This window comes from Capsicum annuum, chromosome 1 (assembly GCF_002878395.1).
Source record: "Capsicum annuum cultivar UCD-10X-F1 chromosome 1, UCD10Xv1.1, whole genome shotgun sequence".
NCBI classification, from domain to species: Eukaryota; Viridiplantae; Streptophyta; class Magnoliopsida; order Solanales; family Solanaceae; genus Capsicum; species Capsicum annuum.
The window spans coordinates 182,813,154-182,836,972 of NC_061111.1; the positions used below are offsets into that span (position 1 = coordinate 182,813,154).

The window sequence follows — 23,819 nt, forward strand, 5'->3', positions numbered from 1 at the left end:
AAAAAGACAAAAAAAACTGTGCTTGCTTTGTTGATAAAATGTCTCAATAGACTAAGCAGAAAGATCTGATTTTGCAGGCTTCTGCTACTTTGACAATGTTGACTCTAGGATTTGATATGATGATATTCATGAGAATTAGTTGAACCAGTGAGTTCCTTTGGACGTTGATATCTTGATTGAGTTCACACATATCAATACATATTAGGTATTATAAAATTTTGAGTTTAGAAAGGAAGGTAGTATTTCATAACTATGAAGTGTGAATGAATTGAAGATATTTTTTTGCTGCTGCCTTTAGAAGAAATTAGAACTTTAGGTTTGGAGGAGGGGAAGCTATATATATAAATATGAAGTTATGACAGTAACTCTATTAGGATGACAAAATTCTGTTAATCAGTCAGTAATTTGGCTTCAATCCCAAAATAGTCTGCTCTATGAATCCTCAGCAACTGTGAGAAATAATGGAGAAAATTATTATTGAATTTTTGTCTACATAATTACATTGACACCCTATTTACAGACACTACAATACAATCCTTTTCGAAGTAGGATTAGGATTTTGTATACAATTCCTATTTCTACTCATATTCTAACACTCCCCCTTAAGCTGGTGCATACAAGTCATCTTGTTACAAATATAATTAATACGAGGATTGGTAAGGGACTTGGTGAAGATATCCGCAAGTTGATCATTTGACTTCACAAATTTTGTAGCAATATCTCCCGAGAGTATATTTTCTTTGACAAAGTGACAATCAATCTCTATGTGCTTGGTCCTCTCATGGAACATTAGATTAGATGCAATATAAAGGGCTGCTTGGTTATCTCATACAAGTTCCATCTTATCGGGTTCTCCAAATTTTAGTTCTCCCAGTAATTGTTTAATCCAAACCAGCTCACAAGTTGCTGCAACCATTGCTCGATATTCTTCTTCGACGCTAAATCAAGCAACCACACTTTGTTTCTTACTCTTCCAGGACACCAAATTACCACCTACTGAAACACAGTATCCGGATGTAGAACGTCTATCAGAGGGTGATCTTGCCCAATCAGCATCGGTATATTCAATGATATGCTCATGGCCTCGATCCTCAAAGAGTAGTCCTTTACTTGGAGATGATTTTATATATCGGAAAATACGAGTAACTGCATCCCAATGACCATCACAGGGGGAAGTCATAAAATGGCTTACAATATTCCAACCAACCGCCTATACCTTCCAGGATCACTAAGTGGCTCCCCCTGTCTTGACAGAAGTTTAGCATTTGGATCCATAGGAGTGTTAATGGGTCGACATCCCACCGTTCCTGTCTCCTCAAGAATGTCTAAAGCATACTTGCGTTGAGAAATTACAATACCTGATTTGGACTGTGCAACCTCAATACCTAGAAAGTATTTCAGTCTGCCGAGGTCTTTAGTCTGGAAATGTTGAAAGAGATGTTGTTTCAAGTTAGTATACCCTCTTGATCATTGCCGGTGATAACAATATCGTCAACATAAACAACCAGATAAATACACAAATTTGGTTCAGAATAGCAATAAAACACTAAATGATCAGCTCTGTTAGAATATGAGTAGAAATAGGAATAACATATAAAATCCTACTTGGAAAAGGATTGTAATGTAGTGTCCTATTAGGAAAAGGATTGGAATGTATTGTCTATAAATAGGGCCTCAACGTAATAATGTAGTTACAACAATTCAATAATATTTTTCTCTTATATTTCTCACAAGCTCTACTACGAATTATGCCAAACTCCTGAATCACAGTGCTAAATTTTTCGAACCAGACTCGAGGGGATTGTTTCAAACCATAGAGTGACTTGCGCAATCGACATACAAGGATACTAGACTCCTCCTGAGTAACAAAACCAGGTAGTTGCTCCATATAAACTTCTTCCTTAAGATCACCATGCAGAAAAGCATTCTTAATGTCCAAATGATAAATAGGCCAATGACGAACGGCAACCATAGAGAGAAAAAGACAGACAAATGCTATTTTAGCCATGGGAGAGAAAGTGTCACTATAATCAAGCACATATCTGTGTATACCCTTTGGCAACAAGGCGAACCTTCAGCCGATCAACCTGAGCATTTAGACCAACTTTGACTTTATAAACCCAGCAGCAACCAACCGCAGATTTACCTGCAGGGAAACAAGCTCCCAAGTACTACTCGTATGTAAAGCAAACATTTCATCAATTATAGCCTGTTTCCATCCTGAAGGGGAAAGTGCTTCACCTATAGTCTTAGGGATGGAAATAGAGGACAAAGATGATACAAAAGTATAATGGGGTGATAACAGATGATGATAACTCAAGGAAGTATAATGTGGGTTAGCATTACGAGTGGATCTTATACCTTTTTGAAGTGCAACTAATTGGCTAGGAGGAGGTAGATCCGCAGTAGGGGAAGCGTCAGGCGCATGACATGAATCATCTGGGACTAATGTTGGACGCGGGCGGCAGTAATAAGTCAAAATGGTAGCACTACAGCTGGAGATGGAGAAGTAACCGTAGATTCTTCAAAGATTGGTGTGGGTAAGACTGGAGGTATGGGTAAAACCTCAGAGATATCAAGATGAGCAGAAGATGTATAGTAAGGTTGAGATTCAAAGAATGTGACATCGGCGGACATAAGATAGCGACCCAGATCAGGTGAATAGCAGCGATACCCTTTTTGAACTCGAGAGTAACCAAGGAAGACACATTTGAGAGTACGAGGGGCTAATTTATCTTTTCCTGAGGCTTAAGTTATGAAAAAACAAGTGCTCCTAAAAACATGAGGGGGGATAGAGTAGAGATGTGAGGAGGGATAGAGTAGAGATATGACTGAGGAAATAGTATGGAATGGGGAACCTGATTCTGAATCGAAGATGATGACATTCTATTAATGAGATAGCAAGATGCGAGGATTGCATCGCCCCAAAAACGCAGCAGAACATGAGATTCAATGAGAAGAGTACGAGTTGTCTCAATTAGATGTTTATTTTTCCTTTCTGCTATACTGTTCTGCTGCGGGGTGTATGGACATGATGTCTGGTGAATAAGTCCTTGGTGAGTCATAAATTCCTGAAACAGGGAGGATAAGTATTCTAAGGCATTATCACTATGAAAAGTATGAATAGAAACACCAAACTGATTTTGTATTTCGGCGCAAAAACTTTTGAATATAGGAAACAACTCGGAACGATCTTTCATTAGGAAAACTCAAGTGCACCGTGAAAAATCATCAATGAAACTAACAAAGTAGCGAAATCCTAAGGGTGAACTTGCTCTACTAGGATCCCAAATATCAGAATGAACTAATGAGAAAATAGACTCTGAATGACTCTTAATACTATGTGAAAATGTAGTACGGGTATGTTTTCCAAGTTGACAGGACTCATAATCTAATGTGGATAAACTAGACAAACTGGGCACCATCTTTTGTAGCTTGGATAAACTAGGATGTCCTAAACGTTTGTGAATAAGTTCTGGTGGGTTTGTAACGGAGCATGATGTGAAGGAATTTGAAGAGGTAAGATGGTAAAGGCCTTGTGATTCATGTCCTGTGCCAATCGTCGGTCCCGTACTGCAGTCCTGCATTACAAAAGAATCATAAAAAATGTTATAGTATAATGAAGGGCACGTGTTAAACGACTAACGGATGCAAGATTAAAAGGACAACCAGGAACATAAAGAACAGAGTCTAGAGTGACAGAAGATATGGGTCTGGCTTGTCCAACTCCTTCTGGTTTTGTTCGAATCCTATTGGCTAAAATAATTGCAGGAAGAGATTATGAATAAACAATAGCAGACTGAAGTGACTTGTTACCAGAAATGTGATCAGAAGCACCTGAGTCCACAACCCATGATTCAAAGGTAGTAGATTGTGCAGTTGAGACTATTGATAGAGATGTATGCTTACTTTTTCGATACTGAAGATACTCATGATATTCCTTATCAAATAAATACACCCGTTGATCACCTGTGGTGTTAGATTGAGCAACATGAATATTTTTAGGTGGTGGATCATGCAAAGAATAGCATATCTCATGAGTATGTCCAAACCTATTACAATAACTACATTTAGGTCGAGAATAGCATACATCACGAGTATGTCCAAGCTTTTTACAATAACTACACCTAGGTCGAGATCTTCCAAATCGGCCTCCCCCTCTTCGATTCTTCATGGACTGTGATGTTTGATTGTCTGATCTCCTCATTAAGGGTTCAGATGTAATCATAGGATTAAATAGAGGGGACAAAATAATTCAGTCACCGAAAAATTGGATTTGATTGCCGAAACCAGGTTGGAATCAAGAAATAACGACCTTGGAATGAAGGGGCAACCTCTCTGGAAAGAGGAATCTTGCCGGGAAAAAAAATGTCGCTGGAATTAGGGTTCCGACGATCGGAATTGGGAAAAAAAGGGAATTGGTCGGATCGGAATAACTGGGCGACTTCAACAAAAAAAGAACAACTCAAAAATTTGATCGGAAATTAACTCACGCGCCGACGTGTGACATAGATCTCGTCGGAATTAGAATTCCGGCAGGCGTGTGTGGGCGCGTGGCTGGTAGTTTTTCGGCGGTTTTAGTCGGGTTTTTGTTGCCTGAGCTTTCCGATCCTCTTGGTGGTGATGTATTTTTTACACAACCCACAGAATAAAAAATGACACAAATCAGTCACCGAAATTGACACACGGTGACTGAGTTTTCTTTTTAGTTTCTCACCAATGCTTTGATACCATGTGAGAAATAATGGAGAAAAAAATTATTGAATTGTGGTCTACATAATTACATTGACACCCTATTTATAGACACTGCAATACAATCCTTTTTTAAGCAGGATTAGGATTTTGTAGACAATTCCTATTTCTACTCATATTCTACCAGCAACCATTCTATCTATTTGAGTCCACAATACTAAAAAGTTGTCTTAACACAATTTAAGATCCTTCTCAAAATTATCCCTACACAAATAGAAGTCTCTAATGAGATTAAAAAGGATTTCGGAAGCATTAAACTTAAAGCCTTTTGGATTGGCTTATTGTAAGTGCTTTTAAGTCAAAATGGCTTTTAAGCACTTTTATAGTGTTTGGGTAAAGCAAAAAAATGCTTTTAAACACTTATAATTAAATCGAAGAGACAAAAATAAGCCTAAAGCCATAAGTTAGAATTCCTAACTCATGGCTTTGGGTTTATAAACCAAAAGCTGTAAGCCCCAGTGTTGTGAAAAGTGCTGAAACGCTCGCTTAAAGCGTGAAGCGGAGTGACAGTGGGTCGCTTTTTACACTTGAAGCATTGGGGCGAGAAAAAAACTCTCGCTTTATATCCAGAAGCGAGAAGCGCTGAAGCAAAAAAAGCGCAAAAAAACTCGCTTAAGTGGATATTTAAGTTTTATTTTTTAGGGTTTTATTGCTTTATTTAATTTATTTTAGTTAAAACCCTTAAGTGACTATACGACTGCATTGCTGCTGCTGCAACTTTTCTGGAACAACTGCTGAAGGTATGCGACTTCTTCTTCTCTATTTCTCTTCTTCTTCTCTATTTCTCTTCTTCTCCTTCTCCTATTAGGGGTTTCTAGTTTTTTTTTCTTCTCCTCTATTACTTTTTTTCATCTTCTTCTTCTCTATTTCTCTTCTTTTTCTCTGTTTTCCAGTTCAGTTTTACTTTTTTTTTGCTGACTTCCAACTTTGTTTTTTTCTTTGTTTTTTTTCTTCTTCTCTATTTGTTTTGGTTGATTAAGACGCAAGATTGATTTTTAGTATTTTAGTAGTTTGCTTGAATGCTTGTTATGACTATCTATTCTCTTTTTAATTTGAGTATTGAATGATTATGTTATTTATTGAGCTCTTGGTTATTTATTTATGCATGTTTAATATTTTTGAATTTTGTACTAAATAGCGCTTTAATGGAAAATAGTGTGCGCTTCGCTTCATGCTTCTGTGAAGCGAGCCCTCGTCGCTTTTTTTTTGCCTCTCGCTTTTTAAAACACTGATAAGCCCATCCAAACATGCTCTTAGTAAAAGTATAACAATGACTAAGGTATTTTCCCACTTGTGGTATCGTATATATAGATTCGTTGCTTTTATCTTGCATTCTACCCTTAATTAGTCCACCTCCTTAAAAAGGCTAGTCTTTTCTAAATATTCCCAACCATATGATTTGTGTCTACCTTATTCCATGTTGGCGCCTTCAATCATGGATTAGAAAAGCTAAATTATTGTTCCTAATCAATAACCCTATCAGCTAAGGTGTGTGCATAGGCGGATGTAGGATTTAAAATTTGTGGGTTCCCCATATTAGATAGAGATAAAAACAAATAGTAAGTAATGGGATTTGAACCCACAACCATGAGGTCAATAAAATTTTTACAAGCCCTTCTACTCCACTACACCAACAATACACTTTGATTTTGGGTTCCCAACTTATAATTTTTATATATTTACTATATTTCTCTATATAAATACTAGCTCCGTACGAAAGTTACTGGGTTCCCGGAAACCCCCAACAGGACCCCTAGTTCCGCCCCTGGGTGTGTGGAGTTTTATTGTTAGAGTAAGATTTGCGTACACCCCTCCCCCCCATGGTGGAGTTGTACTGAGTATGATGTTGTAAACTTAGTTGGAGTTCAAATTTGAGACTTTTGATTTTTGTTTTGGTTTTAGAAACCAAACTTGTTTTGGTTTGTTGTTGAGAATGATTAAAGGTAGGTTATTACTTATTACTGTTGGGTTTGTCTTTTGGAAAAAAATATTAAAGTAACAACACATGTTTTAGGCCTTTTCTGTAGATGAGATTGATTCATCAGAGAACTAAGCAGTTTTTTCTTTTCACTATAAAAAGGTGTTAACAATAAATAAAACATGTGTATGTACTTGATGCACGAGTTCGTGCTAGCACGGGTCCAATATATGTTATCCCCTGTCTCAATTTATCTGACATGATGAAATTTGGACCGTCAAAGTTTTATATGTTTTTTAAATATTTTAAGTTGTTGATAATTTTGATTTATACTCCTGCCATTTCAAAATAATTAGTGTTTTAACCTTTTAATTTTGTTTCAAAATAAGTGGTATTTTAGATAATCAAGAAGACAGTAGTGATTTTCTATCAATTTTACTCATCTTTAAATAAAGAGAGTTTACATAACCAAGAAACTACTAAAGAATTACATCTTTTGTAAGGTATTTATCAAGGCTAAGTTAGTAAAAACAGTCCTTATTTTCTAGGAGTGGGTACTTTCTTAAAGGAGGGTATGTCCAAACAAAAAACATCATTTTGATTAGAGGTGGTAATACTTTTTAAGTAATTTTCATATAATATATGTTACTCACTCTATCGCAATTTATGTGGCACAAGTGAAAATTCGAGAATCAATTAAAATATTTTATATGTTTTTTAGATATTTTAAGTTGTTAATTATTGTGATTTTTATAGTACTTTTTACGTGATATTCAAATATATAACATATTAAAAAGAAAAGTGAGACAAATAAATTAAAATGGAGAAATTTCCAAAACATTGTAACAATATTCATATTTACATGTTATGATTTTAATTTGTTTTGTTTTTTACTTCTCAAGTAACTTCCTTATCCTTAAATCTAAGAGTTAGAATAAAAGGACTACACGACAAGAATTATTGTTGGAATTAATTTTTAATTGAGATTAACCTTCAATAATTTGAGGTTAACAAGTAAATGTGCACTTGAAATAGATAGTAGTGGGTCCAGAAGATGAGAAACAACACAAAAGAAAAGGAAAATCAATCTAATTTTCAACGCTTTATGCTAGCCCTTTTTGGTATGTGTCTCCCATAAGCATAATGATAGGCCGACTTTGACTAGTGCAAAATTTAGGATTAGACGTTTAAATGGTAAATCGTGTTGGCCATATCAAAAATAGTATACCATGTTGGTTTTGATGTCGAATTATTGAAAATAGTAGTTGATGAGTATAAAAATTGAAGTAGTTAGTTAAAATGATGTCTTGTCAAATTTAAAATTGATTTAGAGTTGTAATAGTTTATATTACTTCAAATTATTTGAGGAACAACTTTTTCATTTCAGTTAATAGGACAGGCCTCTCTTTTTTGGGTGCAGAGTGAAAGTAGGCCAGTCTTATCGGAACGAAAGGAGTGCAATATTAACTCTCTCGCCCTTATGTTTGTTTCTTGTCTTGTGGGGGCAGTATTTGCTATAATTTTGGTCTCCTTCCAAACATATTCCCTAAGCCCAGCAGCAAACAATTTACGTTCACCCAGTGAAAGGACACTTGGTTGATCATCTATTAGGAAATTTCTCATATAGAAGATTTAACACTGAATAAAAACAACTTTTAACGTATAACCAGGTAATGATAACCTCAAAAGGACTTACATGATTGCTTGGGTGATGATAATTCCTAGTGCACTGCATTCATGGTTTTGCGGAAAAATTGATTCTTGAATATTTGTTCTTAAGGTATGTTGCAATGCTTGTAAGAAGCCAATAAAGGCCAGCCAATACGTTGCCCATTCAGGTTTTTCCCCTTTTTAATAACTTAAAACATCCTATGTTCTAGTGTCGTTGTAGTTATACATCAGTTTGTTGTATGCATAGTTTTATTTCGGCACTTAAGTAGACGCTGTTTCCTTCTTACATTTGCATGGACTTATCATAGTTGGAAATAACATCACACCTCATAAACTATGGGATACTAGTTCCAAAATCATTATCTGCCTCAATCATTTCTTCTTTAAGACAGTGGAAATGTGTATCTCTTAAAGTAATTCCATGATGCCATTCTCAATGCAATGCTAATGATGTAATGGATCGTTTGACTTTTGAGGATTTTTCATTTCTTTTATGAATGATATTCTGCTTTCCCAGAACTGCTTTGTGATCTTGAACTGACCATCTTTTATACAGTTCCAGATACATATCAAATCATGAAATTAGTTTTGGATATGATAAGTTTTGTGTCCATCTATTCTAGAAGCAAAGCTTAAAATGTAAGAGAGAGGATATCTTTCTCCTTATACCCCCAAGAGAAAGAGAGGATACTTTTCTAATTAATTATGTTTTAACACATGTGAGCCTGGTTATTTTCTTGGGTTAAATCTGTTGAAGTACTTTTTTCATATTGATAGCAGTTCAACTTTAACCTAAGACGTTTGTTTACTCTGATTTCATGTGAAAGAATGGGATCATCCAACCCAAAACTTTAGAGTTATCAGTAGGTAAGCCCCAGAATATTACAAACCCTTTTAAGGACCCTTACACAACCAATTTCGGACGGGTGTATCCTTTAATACTCTTCTACATGTGTCTCCAGGTTCTAGTTATTACACATGGATTGATTTTTTTTTCCTTAGAAGACAAAGTGGCTCGACAGGTTAAGAGCGTATGTCTGGAGCCTTTGGAGACCCTTAGGACAAGTATATTCTCCAAAAGCTTATGACTAATTGTATTGAGTACTCTAACCATCTCATCCAAAAGCTTCAAAATTGTCAGAGCTGATACTTTTATTCGTTTAATTATGTCTTGACACTCTCTAGTACGTGCTTGATTCTTTTCTTTATTTATTTTTTAGGCCAAGCATGTGGAAATCCCTTTTTGTGAATGGGTGGTGAGAGTTGAATCTAGGACTTTTATTCTGCTGGATATTACATGAAAGAATCTGAGTATCTAAGTCAAACCGTAATGCTCTGAGTGAAGCACCCAGTACATTATAAAAACCCCTTGGAGACTTCTACGTTATCCTGAAGGATACTTTCTTTTCCTTAATGAATCGTTTAACTGTCTATGATGAAAAAAAAGAATGTCTCATCATCTGGAAACATGATAATAGCGGGAACTATTCTAAAATTATGGATGGTTGGGTGGGTGTGGGTGTGGGGCATAGGAATATAATTTATCAAAGTGATACTGAGAGTCAAAATGTAATTTATTTACAGGACAAGAAACCAAAATACTTATTCTTCTGCTTTTATACAGAAATATATTCTCTGTTAAGATACAGATAATACTTATTGCTCTATCCCTTTTTAACTAGTTGCAGAAGGTGGCCCATGTCCATCTCTCCTTAAGATCCTAATTTTCTCGCTTTAACATAATACATGTTCAGTTTTTTATTTTATTTAAAACTCTTGCTGATGTGTTGATCTCTTATTTGAGCTTTCAAGCCTGACAAACACCATCTTGACATGCTCATTGTCTGTGTTATGAGAATAAATGTCATATTGTCCTCCCATAGTTCGTCAGTAGAAAATGTAGAAACTTCTAGTGTTAGAGATATAACCCTAATTATTGAATAGCATAAAAAGCTAGTCCAGACAGAGCACGATTGATAGTGATATTTATATGCCGACCCTAACTAACTCGGGATGGGGATGTAGTAGACTAGTAGTAGTGTTTGTTCATGTTGCATTTTCTTCCACACTATTGGCCTGTGACAGAAACTTGATGAATTAGAAGTTTCTCTCCAATGCTTCTTTGTAAAATTTCTCGACATATAAAAAATATCTTCTGATTCCCTCATGGACTAATCAACCCCGCCATTTGGGTGGCATGTGCATGCGGAAAGACCCTTAAAATTGCCGAGGTTGCGTCTTTGAACAAACTTCTCCAAAGTTCAAAAAGATATTATCACCATAGCTGAGTTTTGTCTTAATTTAGTCTTTGAAAGTGATGACCAGCCTTAAACCTACTGTCTTTTGCCTTCTCTAGTCTTTTATCTTGTTTAACATGTATAGTTTTATCTTTTCAGAGCTTTGTAAGTCATTAAACTCTGCAGAAGAAATTGTTTTGGAGGTCAATGATGGTATTGTGCACAAGAAACGTCCGAGGAAAGAGAGGAAAAAGTCACTAACTGCATACTCTAGTATCCTTTCCCTATATGAACATTGATTTTGGTTGTCTTATGATCTTGAAGAAAAGTTTATGAGGTCATCTCCGTAGTTCTCTATAAGCTGAGATCCGTTGTCATACTTTAAGTTGGCATTATGGTGTATAACTTCTTTTATTGCTTAATAATAATTTGTCATCTTTAATTTCCTATAGACAAACCTGTATCAGTTAGAAAGAAAGCAAAACCTGAATTGTTAGATAATGGTTTTGCTGCATCATCATGCTGTTCGGAGGAGCTTCATTCAGCTGTCTCCTTTCCTAAAGATAAAAGTATCGTCCTCCTTTTGCTCATGATCCTTGTTCTCCTTATGATTCTGGTAGTCATGTTCCTTATTTTACTGACGATTCATAGGATTTAGCTCAATGGTAAAACCCATTTATTCTCACATTCAACTAAACGATTCCTTTGTATTGTTATTACGTTCCTAACGTTTTTTAATGAATTAAATGCACAGATCTTCTGACAAGGTTATACTCTATTCTATTCTATATAACACTATTTCCTTTTCAATTTGTTCCAAAAAGAAACGACACCTTTCTATATTTGAAAATGTTTTAAATTTTAACTTCTCATTATACCGTTAATGACATGCTCTTATATCTTACAAAAATGTATGACATCCTTTAAGACCACAAGTTTTAAAGGGACTTCTGATATGTGTTCAAAGGCTTTCTTAAACTCCGTGTCTGGTAAAACACTATGAAATTGGGGGATTAGTTTCTTTTCTTTTTTCTAATTCAATGCTCGGACAAAATGTTCCCTTTTTAATGCTTCATTGTAGGTGGGAGAGGGTAGTGAAACTTTAGTTCTGGGAGCTTCTATTTCCTAAGGGGTGCCTCACCAAATGAAAATGATATTGCCGTACAGCATTCCCATGCTGTCAAAGGAGCTTGACATTTAGTAATTTTGCAAAACCTTCATCTTCATATGGTTCTTGTGCTGATTGCCCCATTTATTTCTGTATAACTGCAGAAATTTCATCACACTTAAATGTGGCCACCGTGAGAAATAGTTCCATGGTTAGTCCTGGACCTGTAGATTGCTCAGAAGGTGCATTCTTGTACCAGGAAGAACATTCTAATATGTATGTATGCACTTACCACTTGATGTAGGCAATGTCTTGCATTTTTTCTCTCCCTCTTTCAGAGTGCATAATTCCAATTGCCTTTTGACTTTTAGTTACTACAAACATTTGGAATCGAACAGCTGTTACATTGGAGTATGTTATGTGCTATCTGTTGATGGGTAAACCATCAAACCTATTGATGATGGCTCATATGCAAAGAGAATTCAGTATTATTATTTCATTTCGAAGATTGAGATAGATGCTTGTTTTGTAGGGTAGTTTTGGTTGATTTAAGTTACCAGTTGATCAGTTTTTTATAACGACATACATGCCCCGGAAAAATCATATAAAGGTCCATTGAAGTGGTTAATCTCTAGGAACTGTATTGGGAAAATGAAGATCCTTTTTATTGATTTCATAAATTAATGGCATTTTTCTTCATCTTGTAGGTTAATTGCCGGAAAGCGGCCGCTAGTAGCTGATTTTGGTACAGTAAATGGTGTTACTAAGAGTTGGTCTGCAAATTCAAGAGAAGTTATTCCCTGTAAGGCCAGATTTATATTTCTTCATAAAGTTACTGTGACACCTCGTTTTCATGAGACCCGAGGCACATAATGAGCCACTACCTCTTAGAGCGGACTTCTTCAAAATATTATCCATTTCAACAAGTTTAAAGCTTAAAGCAAATGACCATTTTGTGAAAGAAAAACCAAGTCTAGAGCGAAAGTAATTTTGAAATTATTTAAGTAGAGAAAATAGTTTAAATGTGCGGAAGTAATATCAATGAAGAATCTGATTCAAGTGTTCCAAAATAGAGCATGAAACCAAAATGTGTCCAAATCCGAACTCATACTAGTCATGGAGAATCTACAGTGTTTTCAAAGTAAAACATTGAGTTTAAGAGCAACAATGAAAGTAAAATGTAATTTGAAGATAGACTCTACCACGAACAGGTGGCAATTTGACTCAACATCGCAGAGAGATAGCCTCGAATAGGACCAAGAAATGTCCGATGTGCAATGAAAAGTAAAACTTGCATCCAAACTGTAGGGGTGTTAGTCTCACTAGACTCCATAGGAGCACCGGCCAATCCACTGTTCTTACCACTTTCAGCTGGTCTAAAGTGCAATAGACCATTGTTTTATTAATAACAATCTTACCAAATTTGTCCAATCTCATAAGTACCAGTATAGGGCCTCAACGACTCATACGGCTAGACCATATAATCAACAACAATAAACCTCGGGAATGCAGAGAGTAACTCTGGCCTAATCATCTTACAAATAATCAACAACATTAAATTTGGAAATGCGGAGGGTAACTCTGGCCCAACCTCTTACAAATAATCAATAACAATGAAACCTCAGAACTGCATAGGGTAACTCTGGCTAAATCGTCTTACGATTCTGGCTGCGAAGAGTGTTTCTGGCCCAATCGTCTTACATACACGAAGACATCAGATATGAATCATAACAATCTCATAAAATGTCATGTACAGTATATCAAGGCTAAACCTCACCATAAATAATATGACAGTCAAACCAATAAAATCAAATATCGTAACTCGTAAGTGTCTATACTTAATTTAAAGTATAAAAGCTCAAATAAAGGAGGTAACTCTGGCCTAACCGTCTTACAAATAATCTGTATCTTAATTCAATGAATCTCAACAGATGAGTCCCCAACTTAACTCAATAAATCTCGACAACAACATTATATTGAATACTTCCTAAATAGCCCATATTAGGTAAAACAATCTGATATCTTACTATTCGATTATATTATATTAAAGGCCATCACAACAAGTTCACAGTAATTATTTCATGTTAAGTTAATGGAAGCAAGTGAGTAGTAGTTCAAATCTCCAGACCTCATATCCAGTGTAATACTAAGATCAAGCACTTGCCCAAAGTCCAAATGGAGCATTTAATAGTCCCAAGCTTGATACGGCCGAAATCTCCAAAGTACTATGACCAAGAAGTGACCAAAAGTCCATCATGACAATCTCAAATTGATCCACACTTAGTTGGTAGGATAATCCTCGAGCTCCATCTCCAATTTTTTCTCAAGCTCTAGCTCAAAATTTCACAAAAAAACTGCTGCTATCCATGTTCATTTAACACATCCCGTGGTGCTTCAGCGGGTTGTACCATGTCCTTCAAATATTGTACATTTGTACCTCAAAACCCATATTTTTCTGCTAGACACCCTTCAGTAAATCCTTCATTAATTCTTTGTACATAACTCTGGTTGATAAATGGATTAATGCGTTGGAAGCTAGACTCAAAGGACTATGGACCCGTGTGGCCATAGATTTCCCAAGTAGTTTTTGGGAAAAGACTTGGCAAATAATGTTTAGCCATAGAATTTGTCGTTTTTTGGCAAATAATCCAAATTCCCAAATACTAGAAAAAACTAGTATTTGGGCCAAATTTCATTTTTTGGAAACTTTTACAAGTGAAATGTCCTTTCCATATACTATAGTCAAACACATGGTGGAACTTCACCCAACTATGACTTGCCAAAAATATTTGGGAATCTATGGCCAAATGCTAGCTACAACTTTCATCTTTTGCACTTGCCAGTATTCATTATAGGTTGTGAGTTATTCTCGTTTGAAGTTAGGCATTGTGCGCGCTCATTTGAAACTATAGTCTGTCAAGGCACACCTTAGACTATAAATCACTTCCCAAAGTTCATAATTCATATGGGTCGCAAATGATAATACAAACTTAACAGAACCTTTTGTTTTGAAGCTGATGACAGGCAAAACGGAGTACGAGTTCGAAAAAATTGACCTAGGGGGTCGTTACAGTTACTTCTTGTGCAGTTATGATGATCGTGTTACTTCCGATTTTTGGTGTAATCAAAGGACAAAAAGAAAGAAATCTACTTCTATTCAACACACCCTTCTTTGTTTTACCAGGACATATTTTGGTAGGGTTCACTTTCTGCAGATTTTGTGGAAAAGTTTGATTCAATATTTGCATCATTGAACTTTTTGAGTGGTACAAGAGTACTTCCTGTAATATATTCGGTGTTCATTTCTTGGGGTGCCTTATTCTTGGGGTGAAGGAAAAAACAGATGTTACCTCCTACAGGCTGTCAGCATAGTTATCTAGCACATGGGAAGAATATTTGGCTATCTAAAACCAATTCTCTTAAATTCTTAATCCACTTTCAAGAGAAATTAGAGGGTGTTTCTTTCTCGGACTGCTTCTCATTGTTTAAAGTGGCTCATCTATAGATTCTATTCTAAAGTTTCAGGTGAAGAACATCAAGAAAGGTCAACTGCTGGCAGTGACAATACTGGTTGTCATGCTGTTGCAGTTAAAATTCCTATTCAAGTCCAAAAGTTTTGTTTGAAAGCTGAGGGTAGTAAGTACATCTTTCCTTCAGTTGCTCATAGCTACCCCTTATTTTTCATATCAGAAAGACAAAGTCCTAAACTTTTAATGCTAATATTTACATGGTACTTCGGGTGCTGTTGACTTCCAGATGTTCCACATCCACTTGCAACTAAGATGTACTATTCTCAGAGACAACTTCGTCTCAGGTCAGCTCTCAGTTATATGTATCATGAGGCATCGTGTAATGAAAGTGGCAATGAGTTTGCCTGTCCAAAAGTATTAAGAAGTAACGTGATGCCAGCGGAAATATTGTGTCATAGCAACGACTCCCATTTACAAATTAATCACCAGCAGGAGAAGGTTTGTGAGATTCTGCTTTGTGTTTTAGTTGGTGGTACCTTATATATCCTCGTTGATTGTATTTGTCACAGTTTCTTCAGTTCTTTGAGATAATATTTGATCTTTTATTTTTTCTTTTGGGAGTAATATTAAATTTGCTTGTTCCTCTGTCCGTTCTGGTTAATTTCTATGTCGGATGATTATCACTCATTATATTCATGCACCAAAATTGTTTGTAGTTGGAAAATGTGGTGAGTTACTAAGTTTACTTCCTATGTTTTCTAGGAGTCTTTGAAACCTATCAGAGTCTTCCATTAGAAAATATAGAGAACTTCTCTTAATTTTTATTTTTTTCTTATTTTTATTGGAAATGAGATGAGCTTAAATGGAGCGACATGATCCGTTACAGTTCATAAAGTCAACCCAACTTGTTAGGGAACCGAAGTTTAGTTCTTATTGAAAACATATCTTTGACAGAATATGAATGGAAAGGCACTGTTTATCACGAGAAAATAGTGCTGATAATCACATTTCATATTCTAGTGCAGCTTATCTTCTTTAGTGCTTAAACTCCTTTTTAAGTTCTTAAGCTAGCCGAGTTTCCAGCTATAGCATCTTTTCCTGGCTTTAATGAAATTGAAATGGACAATGCCTCATAACACTCTTGATTTACTGAAATCATGTTGGAGGAACTGTGAGACAAAAAAGTGGTGGAAGGCTAGTCCTGCTTGAATACAGGGGACCCACCTATTGTGTTCCGGGTGCTCGAGCACCCATTAACCGGGACACGAACTGATATTTTTACATAAAAATTTCTTTAAATTGGGATATATTGGCTGAATAGCACCCACTGTTCAAAAGTTGGAGTGGGTGCTTTGGTTTATTTTAGATCTCCCATCCTCTTTTTCTTTCTTTGCCTTTTTCTTATGTTTCAAAACCATTAGTTGTTCTCACAGACTTTTCCTTCTTTTGCTCCAAAATATGTATTCTTCTTCTATTATCTTTTTCTTTCTTATTTCACTTTTAATCTTATTTTGCTTCTTTTTTTTAATTCTTTTTCTTTAATTTTTTTGTTATTGTGTTCAAATAATATGTTACATTTAGTTTTAAACTTTTTTTTAATGGTTTTTCATTAACTTTTTTTTTTAATTAGTATGTTCAAATAGTGCTTCTGTTTTATATGATTGATAGCAACTTTACGATAAAGGTGAGTACTCACAATCTTAGAATCCTAGAGCTGCCACTGCTATGGTGGACCAATGTTTTCAAAGGCATTTTCAGGGTGAGTCCCGGGGCGCGGCATATGAAAAACGCACCAGCCGCGAATTAAAGGGGTAGACCCATTAGGTGTATGCAATTGAATTTGGGGCATAATCCCCGGGCGTAAAAGCTTTAATCCCCAACGTTAATCTTGTTTTTTTTATTATTGTAAAAGTATTTTTGCGGTAAATCATATTTTTTAATTATTGGTGTAATGAAATTTAAAATTTATGCTATCATATTTTTCAGCTTGTAGTAATTTTTTCTTAAATATATAAATGAAAAAAGCAACTCTCATATAAACGGCACTGTCATATATTATCTTTTAGATAATGATGCCTAAAATTGAAAAGGATAGCAATTTCATAACACTATTGAGGAGGCAACTTTATTCATTTTTTGTCATTACTTTTACACATTTAATCATTCTCCTTCTTTGAAATATATAAACAATAATCACTAATTAGTGCAAATATTAGTTGAGGGTGGGAAGGACTAGTCGATGTACAGATGGATATATGTATTGATGATTTCATTTTAAATATTATCTCAGTTATTAACATTTTTTGTGTTGATACCTTTTCCAAATAATAATATAATATGTTTTTCTATGTTATTGGTGATTTATTTCGATATATTTGCAAAATCATTGAAAATTTTTACTTTTCCTTATTTTCCTGGTAATAAAATTATAAAATTGACAATGCATGAGATATATGCCACGTAGATCCATGGAGTTTATGCCCCATGTTTCGGGGCTTACACCTCACCCCATGCTACCTAAAACACCTCAGCTCGCGTCCCCGCATTTTAAAACACTGTGGTGGACTATTTGGAAGGAAAGGAATAGTAGATGTTTTGAAGACGAGTAGCTCCATACAAAAAGTAAAGATGAACGGTATTTCTCATTTTCATTTTTGGTGAAAAGAAATCTGTGACCCAGACACAGAATCCATCTTACAATTTTAGTAAGCCTTGTGAATTTGTACTAGTCTTCAGACGTAATTTTTGTAAATACAGCTGCCAAAACACTTTTGTGCTGATGAATACACTGTTACCTTTATCAAAACAAAAATGTTCGTAAGCTAGTTGAAGCCCTACTGCCGCTCATCTTACTTAGTTGGTGCTTTAGTTCTTTGGCATGCTCCTAATTGCCAATGTGTTGTGGGTTTATCCAGGTATCCTTAGACAGTATATAGCTAGCAAAGTTATGTATTAGTTTTTAACAAAATGCTATGAAATGAATTATTTAGTGATTAGGTATGTGAAATTAAAATGCTATTGATGAATTATTTAGTGATTTGGTATGTGAAATTAAATTTTAGGGTCAGAAACTAGTCTTTAAAAACTTAAACCTGCACCTTCACATCTAGATATAATTTTAAAATGGTTCCTGGACTTGATTTACATGGTTTTTATTTCATATATTTAGTATAATTGTAGTTTTTCAACTTTTTGTCCAAATAACTATTCTTTAGGTTTATAGTTATTTTTCTTGCATTCATATGTTCTTATATTTTTCTTTAGTGTTTTCTTTACTGAAACCCATCTCATTGTGCTTTGTGCTTAAACCCAAGCAAACATTAGTTCTTTTTTTTTTCCGAATGAAGTAATTGGCTTCATTAATGGCATCAAGAAGATGCAAAAAAGTGACCAAAATATGGAAGCAAAAAGGACTAATTGTTAGCTCCAGTAGAGATGTGATTAGCTTAAGACTAGGGAGCTAATGAAGTTAAAAGAACTATTAGGCGAACAAGGGATATATTGGCCCAACTATTAATACAAGAGGCATCAAGACTCGAGAGAATGGGAAGGAGTTGATAGTCTGATCCATTGAAACATTTTCTGTTCATTCCATTCCAAATAATCCAAAAAATTGCAGCAGGTATCATCTTCCAGATGTTCCTGATGGTGCTGTCAACTTTCCAGCAATTCCAATCTCAAAAAGCTTCTTTGATGCTGTATGGCATTACCCAACAAAGCCCAAATAAAACATGTTCCATAGATCTGTTACAGCTGAGTAGTGCAGGATAAATGACTGTTTCTGTTTCTTTTTGGCATATATAGCAACTATTAACAATGTGAAAGTTCCTCCAGAAAAGGTCGTCTTGTGTTGGGCATGCCTCATAAACCGCATTCAAACTGAAGCAGATGATTTTAGGGGGTAGTTTAGTCTTCGAGATTATCTTCCATAGCCCGCAATCAGCGATTTCATTGTGAGCTCTTTGACAACTTGTCACTAAGTATTTCCCTGCATTTGCAGTTCCCCGTTTAACCTGGATCTTTGAAAAGCTTTTTAGTGTAGCTAGCAATCTGATCAAGTCCTCAAGTTCCCAATCTGCATGTTCCTTCTAAACATAATGCTCCATGTGGTGCCATCTCTATTTTGAGAGATTGATGAGTCTGCATGACAGGCTAATTGGACAAGAGCAAGGCAGCCATCCATTAAAATTGTGTTGCACGACCACTTTACTTCCAGAATCTGACATGATGTCCTTTCCCTACTTCGAACTGCTTATGCTGTGAGAATTCCTCTCATAGTTTACAAATGCTTTTCCAAAACTCAACCCATGAGGTGCTCTTGATAAACTGGTGTGCAGTGACTTTGTACTCCATGTTTGGCATTGATAACCTCCTTCCATAAGGTCTACTCTTTCTGTGTGTTCTCCATAGCCATTTCATTAGTAAGCATTTCTTGTGTGGAGCCATATCCTTGATGCCCAGTCTACCTTGGTGATTTGGAAGTAGACTTTAGGCCATTTCACCCAGTAAAACTGGTGTCCGTTGTTCTTCCCTTCCCATAGAAAATTCCTCCTGATGTTACCAAGTTGCGTCAGTATCTTGCTAGGGATAGGACCAAGTTACATACAGTAAGCGGGAATACTGTCAAGGGCACTGCTGATCTAGGTGAACCTACCAATCCTTTGGCTCTTTCTTAGGAATTAGTGCCACATAAGCATTAAAAGCTTTTCCAAAGAATTCCTGAGAAACTGCTTATGGTGGACTGATCATTGCAAGGGGGTTTATAAAGTGAGCTCATGGTACAAGATCATGAACTTGGACATGTCACAGAGCCTCAACTGGCCTTGGTTGCAGTGGAAAGCCAAGATACCACTCAAGGTGGCATGTTTCACTTGGCTGTTGGCAAAAGTGGCTGTTTTGACACATGAGAACCTGTGGAAAAGGGACATTATTTTAGTGACACATTGCTGCCTTTGTGGGGAAGCAGCTGAGACAGTGAGCCATTTGTTCCTTCATTGCAGAATCACCGATCAATTATGAAAGGTTTTCATCAATCTCAGAGGCATCCAATGGACAATGCCTCGTAAGATTGTTGACACTCTTTCTAGCTGGGAAGAAGTAGGGAAGGGAGCAAAGAACATAGGCTACTGGAGAATTTATCCAGCATGCATTTGGTGGACCATTTGGAAAGAAAGGAATTCTAGGAGCTTTGAGATAAGAGTAGATCCTTATAGAAGATTAAAACAGATTGTATTTTGTTACTTTGTTTTTGGTGTACAAAGAGTTTTGTAGATGCAGAAGTAATCATGGAAGTTTTAGATTCATTATAGGACTGATATTGTGTTTTTATGATTCACTACTTTCTTGTAAGGGATTTTCAGTATTTAGGTAAGTACTGGTCTATAATACAAAATTGTTACCTTTTCAAAAAAAAAAATCCTGAGAAAAATATGCCATAGCATGATATCCACCTTTAGTATCTCATAAGAAGCTTGAAAAAATCCCATGGAATGCCCATCTAGGCAAGGTGCTTTGTCGCTAGCACACATTCTAATGCTTCTTTTTCCTCAATTGGTATCTTTCTAACCATCTCTTCTTCTTTAGTTACTTTGGAGCAATTTTGGTAGTGAAAATCAGGCCTCCAAGTCTCCGTTTCTGTGTAAAACTTTGATAAAAGGATAAGATTTCACTCTTGATGTCATTTTCATCAGTCACCACTCCCCCGTTGACTTCTAAACTGTCTATATTGTTAAATATCCTGTTCGCATTTTTTTGCATTTTCCATTAAAAAAATGGTATTCATGTCCCTTGGTTGAATTCATGTCCCCTTGTCAACCATAACACCCTAGATCTCTTTCGTTTCCTCATATCTTGTTTCTTTCAACTCCATTGACAAATTTGCCTTTAACAACAGTTCGTCATCAGTAAGGCTTCTGGTCGTGCATCCTATCCAACACTTTCCAGCATGAAAGAGCTTCAAAAATAGGAGGCTTGGATTCAGATGAAGCACCTGATTTCTGTCTGCCTCACAGAAAATCAGGGTGTCATATGCACAAAGCAAATGAGAAATGTTGACAGTGGTCCTTTCTCCCACATCGAAGCCATTCAGCCACTGCATCTCCTTGGCTTTGTCCAGCAAACCTTAGTTCTTTTCTGTGCATTTCGCCTTTAAGAACTGTGATCTCAATTTAGAGATGGTAGAGCCAGACGAATTTATCTTAATTTAGCATGTAACGGATTGTTACTTATTGCATGTCCTCCTTCAATGAATGCAGAATGTGCCATCTCTTGATCTTTAGATGTCAGATTGTCTGCTAATTATTTTCTGGACATGCAGTGACGAGGAGTACTATAGAATACTTAATCGAAAAAAAAAAGAAGAGGAAAACCATGGAATAATATTTACCAAAATGGCTGTAAATGTTTAGTTACCGAAAAAATGGGATTTATATGAGAAGGCAGTGTTATCTTTTCCAGGGTGCTCGTCTTTTTGCTTGCTGTTATCCTGAAGTGTAAAAATTCACCCTCGTTGCTTTCTTTATGAATTAGGGTGGGAACTCTTCATTGAGCCTGTTGAAAATGATTAAAATGAAGTTTCCTGCTAATAGCTTTTCTGGGTTCTTTTAATGGCGATGATGACTGTCTAATCCTGATAACAATTTCTCTCTTTATCCGTTCCAAGAGCTTATCCAGTTTTACCTCTTTTTCTATCCCTGGGACCTAAAACCTTAATTCAGTGCTGTTTCCTAGTAGCTTGGCTTTGGAGGATGTTTGAGGTTGTTGTTGCTCATCTTACGGGTGCAATGTCTCTTTTTCTTCCCTTTTCTGGTGTGGAAGTTGTGTTGAATTGGAGCATATGCGAAACGCAGTTGCAGATATTCTTTTCTCAGAGCCTAGGTAATTAGTCCTCAAGTCTAAATACTGATTGAATCACATTGATGAGGATAACGCCTTACCCTTTGAGAAACGTAGTCATCACTAATCAGTTCTTTGGTGAGTAGTTGAATGAGCTTCTTTTTGCTTTTGCTTTCTTTCTCAGTATGGTTAAATTGAAAGTTTTATCACAACAATGCTATAGAAAACGTGGTTCTATTTTGATTTGCTATATTTTGTAGTGATTTTATGAACTCTCATGTGTAAGGTCTTCCTTTTTGGTGTGTGTATATGTGAGTGGAATGCTCAAACCTATAATTGTGGTGCTTGTCTGAACAATGAAGGATATCTTTTTTGAGATTATACTGATTTCTGTATTCTTAGGGAATTCATATAGCTGATTCCAAGTAGTTTGGAATTATTGTGTAGTTGATTTATTGATATTGGTATTCATATAGCCAACCCAAGTAGATGGGGATTGAGGCATAGTTATCTTGGTCATTTTTCTGGCGGCTAATTCTAATGTTGGCTTGTGGGACAGGCACGTGATCATTCCTTTCTGTTGGTCGAAAAGCCAAATTTACTTCAAATGGTTGAATCTGGGGGATGTCCACCACCCATAAACATTGCATCCCAGAGTCCTGTGAATAATGTCCTAACACACGCCACCATTGTCAATAAAGGAAGCAACTATAATTCGAATTGTTTTTCATTTGCAGGCCACTCAGGTATTCGCCTGTCTATGTCTGTTTGAGTACTATAATCATATTCACGTCTGTTTTCGATAATTAGGCTATCAAAGAGATAATAATTTTCTATTCCATCCACAATATACCTCTCAAATTGCATACGAAAGTGAAAAATGGTGTTGCAGCTGAAGAGGAATAGTTCGCATTATGGAGAATTTCTGTGTGGTGTTAAATTGTTCTTGTATTACCTCTGGATTTGTAATCTCTAGTGTGGACAACAATGTGTTAGGAGTTGCAATTTATCAGTGGCTATCTGAAATGATTAGAGAAAGATAAGGCCTGTCTAGTTTTTGACTTCACTAACAAATACCATGTTTTTGTAGACAAACAGCTACAACCTATGCAGCAGACCGAGGGAAACAGTGCAGCTGTACAGAATTACTGAAGGAACTTTTTTTGTAGAGGAAAGTCAAACCCCCTTCCGCTTCACTTTGTAAGGTAGGATACATCTGCTGACGGACCTTGATAAATGGTGGGACTAGTCCATCCTAAGCTTCTCCACTAGATTCGATAGTTGAATCCATTGTGGAAGACGGTGTCTAGGTCTTCCTTCGATTTAGATTCTGGTACAGGAAGGTTTCTTCCTTGCTGACTCAAAAAACTAACTGCCAACTGTACATAATCTTCCATACAGAAACATCCTTGAGGATGCAGACCCTAGTGACTTATCAGGATATTTCAGATATCCGTTTGGATAATCATTTTGTACAAAGAACGCAAATCACTAATGATACTCACTTTTGTTAATGTCCTTAGTCTTTGAAAATCGTGGGAAGTATCATTACAATCTTGTATTTCCTAGAGATATCATTATTGTTTTGGCATAATTTAGATGTTCTCTGTGTCATAATTTGGAAAAAGGAAAATACCAACTAGCTGATAGGGCCTTTTTTGGTTGATACTATTGACAATTTTGGCAGCCTCTGAGTGGACCTATTTGGGATCCAGCTGCTAGCAATACTCAGCGTTATGTTGCTATTATGTGAAGTTTGGTGGTAAGTGGCTTTGTGCTGCTATTCAAAACAAATACTTTGCTTCTAGTGGAAGATTGCATTATTCTCT

General features: G+C 36.0%; 1 protein-coding gene across 4 annotated transcripts in view; it reads left to right on the top strand.

Annotated features, from left to right (window-relative positions):
- LOC107842421 overlaps positions 1-23,504 on the top strand; it is a 31,506-nt gene extending 8,002 nt beyond the window's left edge. For 2 of the 4 annotated variants that reach the window (XM_016686261.2, XM_016686269.2), the window contains 9 exons: positions 8,451-8,508; positions 10,738-10,851; positions 11,031-11,147; positions 11,851-11,962; positions 12,394-12,488; positions 15,206-15,322; positions 15,443-15,654; positions 22,550-22,736; positions 23,081-23,504. In XM_016686261.2, the coding sequence (XP_016541747.1) occupies positions 8,451-8,508; positions 10,738-10,851; positions 11,031-11,147; positions 11,851-11,962; positions 12,394-12,488; positions 15,206-15,322; positions 15,443-15,654; positions 22,550-22,736; positions 23,081-23,142 (1,074 nt within the window). In that variant the 3' untranslated portion in view covers positions 23,143-23,504. The remainder of the gene's footprint in view (positions 1-8,450; positions 8,509-10,737; positions 10,852-11,030; positions 11,148-11,850; positions 11,963-12,393; positions 12,489-15,205; positions 15,323-15,442; positions 15,655-22,549; positions 22,737-23,080) is intronic. The other 2 variants (XM_016686282.2, XM_016686289.2) reach the window with 2 other exon arrangements.
- The last annotated feature ends 315 nt before the right edge of the window (positions 23,505-23,819 follow it).